General features: G+C 41.0%; 1 protein-coding gene across 6 annotated transcripts in view; it reads left to right on the top strand.

The window, feature by feature from the left end:
- LOC122552887 (serine/threonine-protein kinase VRK2-like) overlaps positions 1-12,825 on the top strand; it is a 115,325-nt gene that overhangs the window by 20,289 nt on the left and 82,211 nt on the right. For 5 of the 6 annotated variants that reach the window (XM_043696037.1, XM_043696032.1, XM_043696034.1 and 2 more), the window contains 5 exons: positions 1,844-1,913; positions 2,241-2,328; positions 2,411-2,519; positions 5,581-5,673; positions 11,085-11,217. In XM_043696037.1, coding sequence (XP_043551972.1) covers positions 1,844-1,913; positions 2,241-2,328; positions 2,411-2,519; positions 5,581-5,673; positions 11,085-11,217 — 493 coding nt within the window. Of the gene's footprint in view, positions 1-1,843; positions 1,918-2,240; positions 2,329-2,410; positions 2,520-5,580; positions 5,674-11,084; positions 11,218-12,825 lie in introns of all 6 variants that reach the window. The other variant, XM_043696035.1, reaches the window with a different exon arrangement.

Here is a 12,825-nt window from a genome sequence, read left to right as displayed (position 1 = left end):
AGACTTGAACTACATAGTTTTGGATGACCTCATAGGGGCGGCACGGTGGCACAGTGGTTAGTACTGCTACCTCACAGCGCCAGGGACCTGGTTTAATTGCAGCCTTGGGTAACTGTCTGTGTGGAGTTTGCACATTCTCCCCGTGTCTGCGTTGGTTTCCTCTGGGTACTCGGGTTTCCTCCCACAGTCCAAAGATGTTCAGGTCAGGTGAATTCGCCATGCTAAATTGCCAGTAGTGTTAGGTGCATTAGTCAGGGGGAAATACAGGGAAGGGGAAAGGGTGTGGGTGGGTTACTCTTCGGACGGGTCGGTAAGGACTTGTTGGGCCAAACGGCCTGTTTCTATACTGTAGGGAGTGAGAGAGAGATCCAGCAGCAGCTGAACCAGAACAGGGGCAATGCTTGGTCATGTTACATTCCTGGTACAGAGGAACCTCGATTATCTGAACACCAATTATCCGAAAATCGGATTATCCGAAGGAGATCTCGAGGTCCCGATAGAAACATTGCATCAAAGACGTGTTGCCAACAGTGACGTGTCTTTGGTTAACAGTGATTAAACAGGCACCGTTTCCAAATGACTGACCTCCCGTTCTCTCTCTCTCGCCACACTTTCCCTGGAGTTCTACATAGAGGTGTACCCTAAACACCCCCCCTCCCGCCCACGCCCCCCCACTTCCCCAGATAATCTGACCAACATTGTCCTGTACAGGGCAGAGGTGAAACTTGTCAAAAAGTTGCCGTAAAAAGATGTGTGTGTGTGTGCGCGCGCTTTATGGAGACTTACCCCACAAAGGCATGGCGGCTCAGTGGTTAGCACTGCTGCCTCACAGCACCAAGGTCCCAGGTTCGATTCCAGCCTTGGGCAAAACTGTGTAGAGTTTGTACATTCTCCCTTGTCTGCGTGGGGTTGGGGGGGCGGGGGGTGGTGTTAGGCGGAGTTGAGAGTGGGGTCTCGCACTATGTGCTGCTCAGTGTCCTGAACGTGGAGCAGACTTTAAAAACTCCGAGCCCCAGAGGAAAGACATTTAATTGATTAACTGAATAATCGATTATCCAAGCGAAAACGCGCCCATCGAGGTTCCCCTGTATTCTACTATGCCCTCTGGATGGGTTATACTTTATTTTAGTGTAATAAGACCAAAGCTATCACCTTCAGCCTCTGGCACATGGTCTATGGGCAGTGTCCGATCAACTTCTCTGATGAAGAGTCATCTAGACTCAACGTTAGCTTGCTCTCTCTCCGTGGATGCTGACTGACCTGCTGTGATATCCAAACATTTTTTGTTTTTACTACAGATTCCAGCATCTGCAGTAACTTGCTCCTAACTTGTCCCTTCCTGTTGATTTGTGACCACCTGATCATGAGGTGTAAAGTCAATGAGTGATTGTATTCTTCCAGTGTCTTTTTCATGTAGTTTATTTTTTGCATGTGAACCGAGACAATAAGAGTCAGTGGACTAGCTGTCTGTTATAGCATCAATCACTGCTAAGTGGGATCCTGTCCTGATTCACGCCTACATAAGTGTAATTTACAATTGTAATGGTCAGATACATATTAAAATTTGGAAATGTAGTAGCTGTAACTCATAGATACCGACGTTAGTTGTTGTGCCAGATCAGCTACCTGAACATTGACTATGGTTTGAACTTTGAAGGCTCCTAGTTAGGATAACAGTTTAATAATATATAATTTCTTGCTGGGACACAAGCAGAATCGGAACTTGAATGTTACTACTTTGTGCAATAAAGGTGAGACAAGAAGAGCCACCTGTTTATTTGATGCCAATTCTCTTACTCTTTTGTATGAATGCACTATTATAAGAGGTACCTCTTGTTTTCAGGAGCACCAGGATAATGGGCCCTTGTTCACAGAGCTGAAATTTTATCAGAGAGTGGCGAAATCTGAGCACAGTGGGTAACTATGATGTAGAGTGTGCTAAATGCTCGTTTTATTTGTGGGACTGTACTTGTATTTAATGAGGAGGAATTTATGCATAGTGTAATGCCTTTGTATAGCTTTTTTTTAAAATTACTGCATCAGTATGTTCAGGGTGAAAGCCTGCATGTCATCATTGTCTTTATTCTACAGATTAAGAATAAGGAAAATAGTAACTGAAACGTAATTGCAACACTACGATTAAGATCATAAAGAAATAAATTCGGTATGCTTAGTTTTAGAGAAAGAAGGTACAAACATTTTAATGAAGTTTTTCTTTTGTTTGTGTATTTCTTTATCAGTAAAGAAATGGATGAAGGATCACCAGTTGAGTTTCTTAGGCATACCTGCTTATTGGGGATCAGGATTGGTTGAACACAATGGGAAAAGGTGAGAAAGTTCCAGATTTATTGCCAGTAAATGCCAGACCATCCCTATCTCTTTGAAATGGTGACTTTTGTTTTCTTTACAGCTATCGGTTCATGGTATTAGACAGACTTGGTGTAGATTTGCAAAAAGTGCTGGAAGCAAGTGGAAACCGATTGAGTAAAACAACTGTTTTGCTGATAGGCAGTCGACTGGTAAGTATTTGGGCATGCATAATGATTGGGTGAAATATTGTACCAATAGGACGCCAGATGAGGGAATTCTGGGTGTTATCTCCCATCGTGAAACAACTGAATCATCTACATGAAGATGAGTACCTGGGTTAATCAGACAATCTATGGACAGAATCAGATGGACAAGAACAACTGTTAATGTAACATGGTAGACCAGCTCCTATGTATTTGCACTCCTACATGGCCATTTTTATTCCCTTTAGGATTCCAAATATCAAAGTATTTCCGAAATATCTTTGATGTTGGGAAGAAATGCATGACATAACTTATAAATGATAAGTCTGATCTTTCTATTTTACTGGTCTCTCAGACAAGGCAGACCCTTGAGTCCAAAGATTTCCGTCTTCACCCCAGGCTAGTGAGAAGAAAAATATAAGCCAGGGTTCCAGCTGCATATTACTTTCTAATAACCCTAGCTGCAAAGTCAGAAGCAGGCGTGTGATGGGTCCTAGAGGAGAATCCATTAAACCTGGAAATGATCGCATTGGTCTGTACAACAATTCTGTTTTAAGATGTGCAAGACCGGGTTGGAACTCCATACCAGTTATTTCCGAGTTTGCCTATTTATCCTTGGTTGATGGTATGATAGTCGAGTGGTTCTCATACTGCACTATAACTGAGAGCTTAAAAGCTGACAGTCTCAATGTTGTTCAAGCCAATAAATCTGGTTTAGAGCAGAAATGACAGTGAGATGTGCCAGATGGCTGTTTAAATTGAATTGATTCAGTCAGGACCTTCAGGGAAGAGAATTTTATGTCCTTGACTGGTCAGATCCTTATGGACTCCAGTTTTGCACTGTGTAGTTAATTTTAAGTGGTGTTGGAGTTAATTCCTTTAAAGGAATGGAGAAATTTAGACATTCGTAAATTTTAGATATTGCAGATTGTCGTGTCCTGCATTTCTGGGAGTTTTTGAGGATGAAGTTACTGAATTGCATTTTTATTATACAGCAGTAGTGTGAAATGCTCATATTTGTAGCTTATCAACATTAAGACATAAGGATGCAGCAAATATTTTGAAAGAATTAGATCCTGTTTAGCCGACTGATTTATAGTTCTGACAGTACTAGAATCTCTTTAGATAAGTGGTCCTTAAACTTGTATCTACTTAAAGTCAGGAGAAATGAAAATCAGCTGAATTCAAATGTTGCACATTATTAATGATCTAAAAATGCTTAACACTAGTGAAGGTTAAATGCAGGATAAATAAGGAAATGTGATTAAACTTTTTATGTGTGCTGACTAGCTATCAACTAGGCTTGTAAATTGACATGCTTTGCTTCACCTTCCTTGGCATGGCTTATCTCTGTAGGCAATATTTCCAAGCCGTTTCATGCTTAAGCTCTCCATCCTGCTGCTCGGATGCTGCCTGTGCTTTTCTAGCATCACACCTTTTGACTCTGATCTCCAGCATCTGCACTTTCTCCTAATATTTCCAAGACACCTGCTAGCGATGCAGATATAAAGGAGCTTGGTGAACTCCAGTTTAGGTTTGTACATGATTCATTCATTTAAAGACCGGTCTGTCTCTGGGTTTTTGCATAAGAGGAATTAACCAGTGTAATGCATGAGAGGAACCTGTGCAATTGCACATCAACATGATTTACCAACTTTGAAAAATTCTTATTATTAAAACTTTGGAGGTGAGGCAATAAGCTAACTTAAATTTCAGAGATGTTTTCGCCATTTGGTTTGTTATTGGTTGTGATTTGTACAGTACCAGGTGCTATGGATAGCATCCCTGCCTTGGAGCCAGAAGCTCCGAGTTCAAGTCCTGCTCAAGAAGAAAGGTAATGAGTCCATAATAGTTGGGTATCAACTTCTAAATCCTTCTGCATGGACCAGTGGCAAGTGGTAAGAGCAGTCAAGTTTCCTGGTCAATCATGTAATGGATAGAAATTGGAGCCTCCACCGTCAGTATCAATGTTTGTGTGAAGGATGGAAAAGAATCATACTAATAAATGTGAGAGATTGCAGAGTTGCGAGATGCAGAGAGATCTGGGTGTGCCACTGCATGGATCACAGAAGATTAGTGAGCAGGTGCAGAGTGTAATTATGAAAGCAAATATAATATTATGTTTATTACAAGCACACTTGAACACAAAAAGAAGGGATGTTATGCTTCAGCTAAAAAGGGCATTGACGAGACCATAACTGGTGCTCTCCATATTTAAGGGAGAATGTAAATATATTGTAAGAAGCCGTTCAGGCAAGTTTTACCAGACTAATTTCTTTAATGGGCAGGTTTTCTTTAGGAAAGATTGGGCTGCTGTGGTTGAATCCTCTGGCATTTAGAGAGAGACAACTTTACTGAAATATATAAGGTCCTGAAAGGTTTTGATAATGTTGATGTGGAAAGGAGTTCTCCTCTTGTGGGAGATTCTACAACTCAGGGTCACTTCAAAAATAAAGGATAACCCATCTAAGACAGAGATGAGATGCAGTTTTTTTCCTCACAGTGTCAAGAGCCAAAAGATGAAAGAAGCAGACTGAATGTTTTTAAGGCAGAGCTAGAAGGATTCTTTATAAACAGGAGGGTGAAAGGTTATTGTAGGTGAGTGGGAATGTGGGGCAACCAGATTGGACATTATCTTTTGATGGGCAGTGCTGGTTCAAGAGGTCGAGTAGAGTCATAGAGATGTATAGCATGGAAACAGATCCTTCGGTCCAATCTGTCCATGCCAACCAGATATCCCAACCCAATCTAGTCCCACCTGCCAGCACGTGGCCCATGTCCCTACAAACCCTTCCTATTCATATACCCATCCAAATGCCTCTTAAATGTTGCAATTGTACTCTTGCTTTGTATATTTGTATTGAAAGCTGCAGACCATAGCAAATCAAATTATCTTGGGAGGTAGAGAGTTGACTGAGTTAGCTGGATGGTTAATGTGGATCAGGTCATGATTATGTTAGCTTATTATTACGACTGTTAAATCATGAATAATGTAACCTGTAGGAAAATGTATTATTCTCCGTATCTTACAGACTAATATTCATTTTAAAAAATTTCATTTCTGCAGCTTGAGATTTTGGAGTTTATTCATGAACACGAATACATCCATGGTGATATCAAGTCAGCAAACTTACTTCTAGGCTTCAGAAATCACAAAGAGGTATTGTGCACCATTGTGCTGATAACAGTTATGTTTTTAATTTGCTGAATGAACAAAAGAGAAATAAAGTCTTAAGAAAGTGCATAAACATGAAAGGTGTAAGCTATTTTGATGTGACTGATTTTGGAATCTCAGTCGCCTTTTTACAAATATATGGAGGCTGATATCATGGCTGTAGAACATTTGTAGCCTGTTGAATGTGAGACATCTTTCATTGTTAGATTCCCAAAGCAATTACTTCATAAATATTCATAATTTGCAAGTGTCATTGTCATGTCATTTCTTGTACTGCAACACAACTCAAATAAGTTGAACTGGGATATGCAATCTGTTGTGGAGAACTGTTGAACAAAGAGCAAATGGAAAGAGATTTGCAAAACTATTGTACTTGAAGCTATAAAAAAAATGTAAGAATATTAGTGAAGACAAATGCCAACTACTCAAATGATGCAAAATTGCAGTTTGTAATGGAAACTGTGGTGTCAGCAATGTGGTCAGAAAACTAGAGATATTTCAGTTTATTGTATCACTTTATTTTTTTAATTAAGTGTTTGACTGGCAAAGTTTATATTGAAATGTTTAACATTTGTCATCAGGTATGTCCCTGGGAACTTATTGACCTTCAAACAGAGTTCAGTCAATATCCAAATTGTTTGTTTCTGTTGTTGTTTGTGTTCAGATAGGCCAACCATCCAATATAATTGTTTCACTCCTTGAACAAAGTATTTACCAAAGGATGATTCGCTATTATTTACAAAAGCATCTGCTATTCTGCTTTCACACATGGGTTAATTTCTACATTTTAGCAAACAACTTTGTTGACAAAGTTAATAAACAATGCTAAATTAACTAATTAAGGTGGAGATCAAAAGAAGAGTCATATTGCCTCAAAACATTGGGTAGAATTTTCTCTTTCCTGGTGTGGTGAGAGTAAAGGCAAGATTGTTCTAATTTCCTCCTTTTCTATAACTTCTGCACTACCTGTTGTTGTTGGGATGGTACTGATAGCCTTCACCTTGAAAACTGAAACAAAATATTTAATGACTCTGCCATCTCTGTGTTCCCCACTACTGACTGGGGAATTTGTAGTGGAACATAGTAGCATCCAAAATATTACAGGTAGTGTAGAGGTTACAGAAAGGAAGGAAATTAGAGCAAGCATCGTCACGAGAGAAAAAGTACTGTTCAGATTAAAGACAGACAAGTCCCCAGGGCCTAATGCCTTATACCCTTAAAGGAAAGCGTCTTAAATGAAATGGAGATAGTGGGATCCATTGGTTATAATATTCCAAAATTCTCTGGATGTGAGGAAGGTCCCACTGGATTGAAAAAAAACTAATATAACACACTTATTCAAAAAGGCAGAGAGGCAGAAAATAGGAAACTATGGACCTCTTATTGTTAGAATCAATTATTGATGAAGTAATAATAGGACATTTGGAATGTCAAAATACAATCGATCAGAATCAGCAAGGTTTTATGAAGGGCAAATCCTGTTTGACTAATTTGCTAACATTCTTTGAAGACTTAAGAAGCTTTATGGACAGTGGTGATCTCGTCAATGTAGTATATTTGATTTCCAGAAGACATTTGACAAGGTGCTATGCAAAAGGTTAATATAGAAGGCATGATTACAGGGGTTAAGAGTAATTTATTAGTTTGCACAGGTGATTGGCTAACCAACAGAAAGCAGAGAATCAGGATAAACGGGTCATTTCCTGGTTGATAAGATGTAACTACTGGGGTGTCACGGAGTTTGGTCCTCAAGTTTCAGCTGTTTCCAATCTGTATTAATGACTTGGATGTCAGGATAGAACATATTATGACCAAATTTGCATATAATACTAAAATAGACAGGAAAACAAGTGGCAATGAAGAAATAAGAAACTTTTATCTATGGATATGGATACGTTTGGGAATGTGTCAAAATTGAGCAGATGACGTTTAATTTGGATAAGCAGAACGTTATTTTGGTTGGAAGAACAAAAGGCAAGTTATTATTTAAATGGAGAGAAACATCAAAGTGCTTCAGTGCAGAGAGATCTGGGTGTGCTCGTACATGAATCTCAGAAAACTAATCCGCAGGTACAGCAGGCAACAAGGAAGGCAACAAAAACAGAAGTTGTTGGAGAAACTCAGCACATGTGGCAGCATCTGTGAGAAGAAAGCAGAACTAATATTTTGAGGCTGTGGACTCTTCACTGGAACTGTTACAGCTAGAAACAAGTAGTCGGTATACAGAAGCAAATGTGAGTGGTAGGGGTGAAGACAGCGGGGGGGAAAGCTGAGTGGATAGATGGAGATAGAGGCCGCACAGAGAGATATGAAAGGGGTAAGTAAACAAAAAGATAACAGATAGATTGATTGTCACGTGTACCGAAATACAGTGAAAAACTATGTTTATGAGCAGCGCAGACAGATCCTAGTAAGCAAAGATGTACAGATCAGTGGTTGTAAAAAGATTTAGACAGAGGTATACAGGTTATATTGCACAGGGCATGCACTAGGCAAGATCAACGTTGGCAAGATCAGCATTATTTGAGGCTAGAGAGTCTATTTATCAGTCTAATAACAGCCAGGAAAAAGCTGTACCTGAACCTGCTGGTGGGTGTGTTTTCTGCCTGATGGAAGAGGTTGTAGGAGATCATTACTGGGGTGCGATGAGTCTTTGATGATGATGGTAACCTTTCTGTTGGAGCGAGGGGTACAAATGGAGCACATGGATGGAAGGTTGGTTTCTGTGATGGTCTGGGCTGTGCACAACACCTTCTGTAGTTTCATATGGTCCTGGGCAGAGCAGTTGCCGTACCTGACTGTTTTCTACCCAGACTGTATGTTTTCAATGGTACATCCGTAGAAGTTTATGAGGGTCCTTATGATCGTGCCAAATTTCCTGATCCACCTGAAGAAGAAGAGGCGGTGTTGTGCCTTCATGTTCATCACATGTACGTTAAAGTCCAGGACAGGTTGTCGGCTATCGTCACTCCGAGGAACTTGATGCTCTCCACCCTCTCAACCTCAGTTCTGTTGATGTAGGTGGGGACATATTCTTCTCCTTTCTTTCTGAAGTCAGTGATCAGTTCTTTAGCAACATTGAGAGAGAAGTTGTTCTCACTGCACCACGACACCAAGTGGTCTATCTCCCTTCTGTATTTTTACGGAATTGTTAGACATCTGTCCTGCTATGCCAGTGAACTTATGGATGGCATTCATTTGGAATTTGGCAACACAGTTGTGTGTGTACAGGGTGTGCAGTAGGGGGACTGAGGATGCATCCTCGGGGGGGCTCCAGTGTTGAGTGGTACAGTGGAGGAGGTGTAATTGTCTATCTTCACTGATTGTGGTCTGTGGGTCAGAAAGCTGAGGATCCACTTGCAGAGTGTGGAGCTGAGACCAAAGTCACGGAGTTTTGAGGTCAGTCTAGAGGGGGTAACGGTGTTGAAGGTGGAGCGGTAGCCAATGAGCAGCAGTCTGTCATAGGTGTCCTTGTTGTCCAGATGTACCAGGGGTGAGTGCAGGGCTAGCGAAATGGCATCCACAATGGACCTATTACATTGAATGGCAAATTGTAGGGGATTGAGGTAAGCTGGAAGCCTGGAGCTTATGTGAGCCATGACCAGCCTCTTAAAGCACTTCATGATTATTGAGGTCAGAGCCACTGGGCGGTAGTTACTAAGGCACATTCCATGTGCTTTCTTAAGAATGGGATGATGGTGATCTTCTTGAAGCAGTTGGGGACTTGAGCTTGTAGGAGGGACAGGTTGAAGATGTCAGTGAATATCTCCGCCAGTTACCTGCTCCACGGCAGGATCTGAGTACTTGACTGAGAACACCGTCAAGACTTGTCGCTTTCCTTGGGTTGAATCCTAGGAAGACCAATTTGATATCTGCAGTGATGACAGAGGGAACAGGTGCGTCTGGAGCTGTCGGGGCAGGCATCACTGCACCGCTGGCATTCTGCTCAAATCGAGCATAGAAAACGTTGAGCACGTCAGGGAGGGATGTGTCTTTGTCCGCTATCTTGCTGTGTTTCGTTTTGCAGCCCATAATGTTTGAAGCCAGGAAGGAAGAAAGCTGAATAAGAGACAGTAAGAGCTACGATTGAGACAGTGGATGAGCTGTGCTGACACTCTCTCCACTCCTCCATCACTCATACACCTCCCCACAGCACCTTCCCATGCAATTGCAGAAGGTGTATTACCTGTTCGTTTACCTCCTCACTCCCTCATTATCCAAGACCCCAGACACACCTTCCAGGCGAAGCAATGATTTACCTATACTTCACTCAATCTAATCTGCTATAATCACTGTTCACAATATGGTCTCCTCTACATCAGGGAGATGAAGCGCTGGCTACAAGACCAGTTTGCAGAACATCTGCTCTCGGTTTGCAAAAATGACCCTGAGCATCCAGTTGACAACTCAACACATTCCCCTGTTCCCACACCAACATTTTTTTTCACAGACCTGCTGCAATATTCCAGTAAGCCTTAGCGTAAGCTCAAAGTACAACTTCTCATTTTCCACTTGGAGACCTTGCAGTCTCTAGGATTCAACATGGAATTCAATAACTTTCGGGCCTAATCCTGTCCTTGCATGTTTTTTTTTCACCCACCCCATTCCCACTTTCTGTTACAAAATGGGATGCTTTTAGCACAATTACCTCATTACCATTTATTCAGCTTTTTTTCTGTCCTGTCCTGGTCTGCTATCCATAAATCTCCTATACCTATTCCTTTCATGTCTTTTTGTCTCTCTGGGGTCTGTCTCCATCTATCTGTTTAACATTGGAGGCAGTTCAGAGGAGGTTCACTAGATTGATTCCATAGGGAATGTCACCATATGTGAAACTCCAATGGGACCCACCCTTAGTTATGTCAAGTTGGACAATGCTCAGCCAGGGAGTACTGACACAGTCAGCAAATGGCTTTTCACATTCCTACCCAGGGGATTGGCCAGAGTCAGTCACACACTTGTCCTGCCAGTGTGTGGAGGTAAGTATCTTTGCAGTCAAAGAAGTGGACCACAATCAGTCCTGCAGCTCAATTGCAAGCTGTCTGGGGATTTATGGTCATTCAGTCAGGGTAGTGTAGAGAAATCCTGGGAGTTTGATCAATAATGGTCAGGGAGCAGTATATGAAATTCTAAAGAAAATGGGCAAAATAAATCTGGGGATGGCTTCACTGTACTGCAGTCACTGTGAGAGGGGACAATTACAGACAGTAGGGTGGAGACTCATTGCGAATGGAAGGGGACCGGGAGCTCTGGAAAAGAGATTTCCAACAGTTCACACTAACTCTGACCTCTACAGGGGTAGGGTGTAGAGTCAACAATGACATGGGAAGTTCTGATGTAGAAAATTTGAGAAAAATAAATTTTTTTTCAAAATGACATGTTTTTTCTTCTTTCAGATTTATCTAGCAGATTATGGTCTGGCGTTCCGATATCATCCTAATGGAGCTCACAAGCAGTATAAGGAGGATCCGAAGAAAGGTCACAATGGGACGATTGAATTTACCAGTATCGATGCTCACAAAGGTGTAGGTAGGAATGACATCTATTCAGTTACTGTGTAACTAGCCATCTACACTGCCAGATTGGGGCAGAATTTATATTGTGTGTCTTGTTTGTGTGTCTGACACTTTAATCCAGCCTGTATAGCTACAGTGAACCAACTGCTGTATGGGTTATGAATGCTTATTGCTGACCCATGCAGGAATTAGTACTATCCCAGAAGCACAGACTTTACTCCTCTGGTAATGCAGTAATATAATAATCTTGAAAGTAATGACATTGTCACATCTGATACCATAACTTGGACACTGAAACTGAATTTGATTTGTTTCTTTTCAAATTCGTTCGAATTGTTTTAGCTATTCTGTCAGGCCCTTCAACTAGGGATTGTTTTTAAAAAAGGTTTTGTACTGTAACTCATTTTGAAGTCTTGGAGTAAGATACCTACTTTCAAAAGCAAGCCATCAGTTGAATGAGGGTTGAGCTAAAATAAGGTAATTGTGAGCTATCAGTGAATGATATCTCAGCTGAGGGGAAATGGAATGCATTCTTGAAATTGATCTTGAAAATGCAGAAGAAATACCCAAGAAAATGTGTAAACTGAAGAGTTACTTAACTAAAGTACATAGGTCAATTAAAATGGAAATAAGAATCTATACAATGCCTAGAGGGCAAAAGAAGAGCAACTGTGGAAGGATAGCAGTGATTGTGTGGAACCTCGTAATTCACGTTTGGGATTCCTTGAATATCTTTCATGGAGAAAGGGCTATGTGTTAATAACATTGGAAAGACCTGTTTTTTTTTGTGAGAATGGGGGTCAGCAGGAAAGTAGTAGGATCCAGAACCCTTTGACCGTACATCTAGATTTTTGACGGGTTTAAAAAGAGACTTTGTACAAACTTTTATTCTGCACTTCCATTTGCATGCTGACACAGATGATTATTTAAGGTAAGGAACAGGGTAGACATAGTATTGTACTTTAGCCTCGTGTTAAATATTTTGTTCCAAATCATAATGTCACCCTTGAAAGTGTTGGATGCTTATGTGAATGTTGACAGTTTTAATGACACAACTTCCTATTCAGATGTGCTGACCTGGGACTTTCCAATGTATTTTGAAATGGAAGGCTGAGGCTGAGTCAGTGATTTATATTTTCCTGAAGAAGGGCTCATGCCCAAAACGTCGATTCTCCTACTCCTTGGATGCTGCCTGACCTGCTGCGCTTTTCCAGCAACACATTTTCAGCTCTGATCTCTAGCATCTGCAGTCCTCACTTTCTCCTCAGTGATTTATATGTCCTATGGAATATCTAGCTGTACGATCTGGTACAATTTCTCCTAAATGATGGAAATACCTGTTTTGAAATGGGTTTGCATAATTAAATGAGACAATAATGGCATGACACAACATATCTCATTACTCATTGTACCCGAGGTGATAGATTAGAGCCAGATATGGCTTTAAAAAACTGCACAGGTTAACTATTTCTCCATAGATTTAGAAAATAGGTAGCTTCCTCATCAACCTGCTCAGTAGTTGCACACTTCTGGTGCAGGTGGGACTTCAAACAAGGCCTTCTAGACCAGAAGTATGGACACTACCACTGTGCTACAAGAACCCTTAGATTTGGAAAGCATT

The sequence above is a fragment of the Chiloscyllium plagiosum genome, chromosome 9, assembly GCF_004010195.1.
Source record: "Chiloscyllium plagiosum isolate BGI_BamShark_2017 chromosome 9, ASM401019v2, whole genome shotgun sequence".
Classification (NCBI taxonomy): Eukaryota; Metazoa; Chordata; class Chondrichthyes; order Orectolobiformes; family Hemiscylliidae; genus Chiloscyllium; species Chiloscyllium plagiosum.
This window is presented reverse-complemented; position numbering and strand designations above follow the sequence as displayed.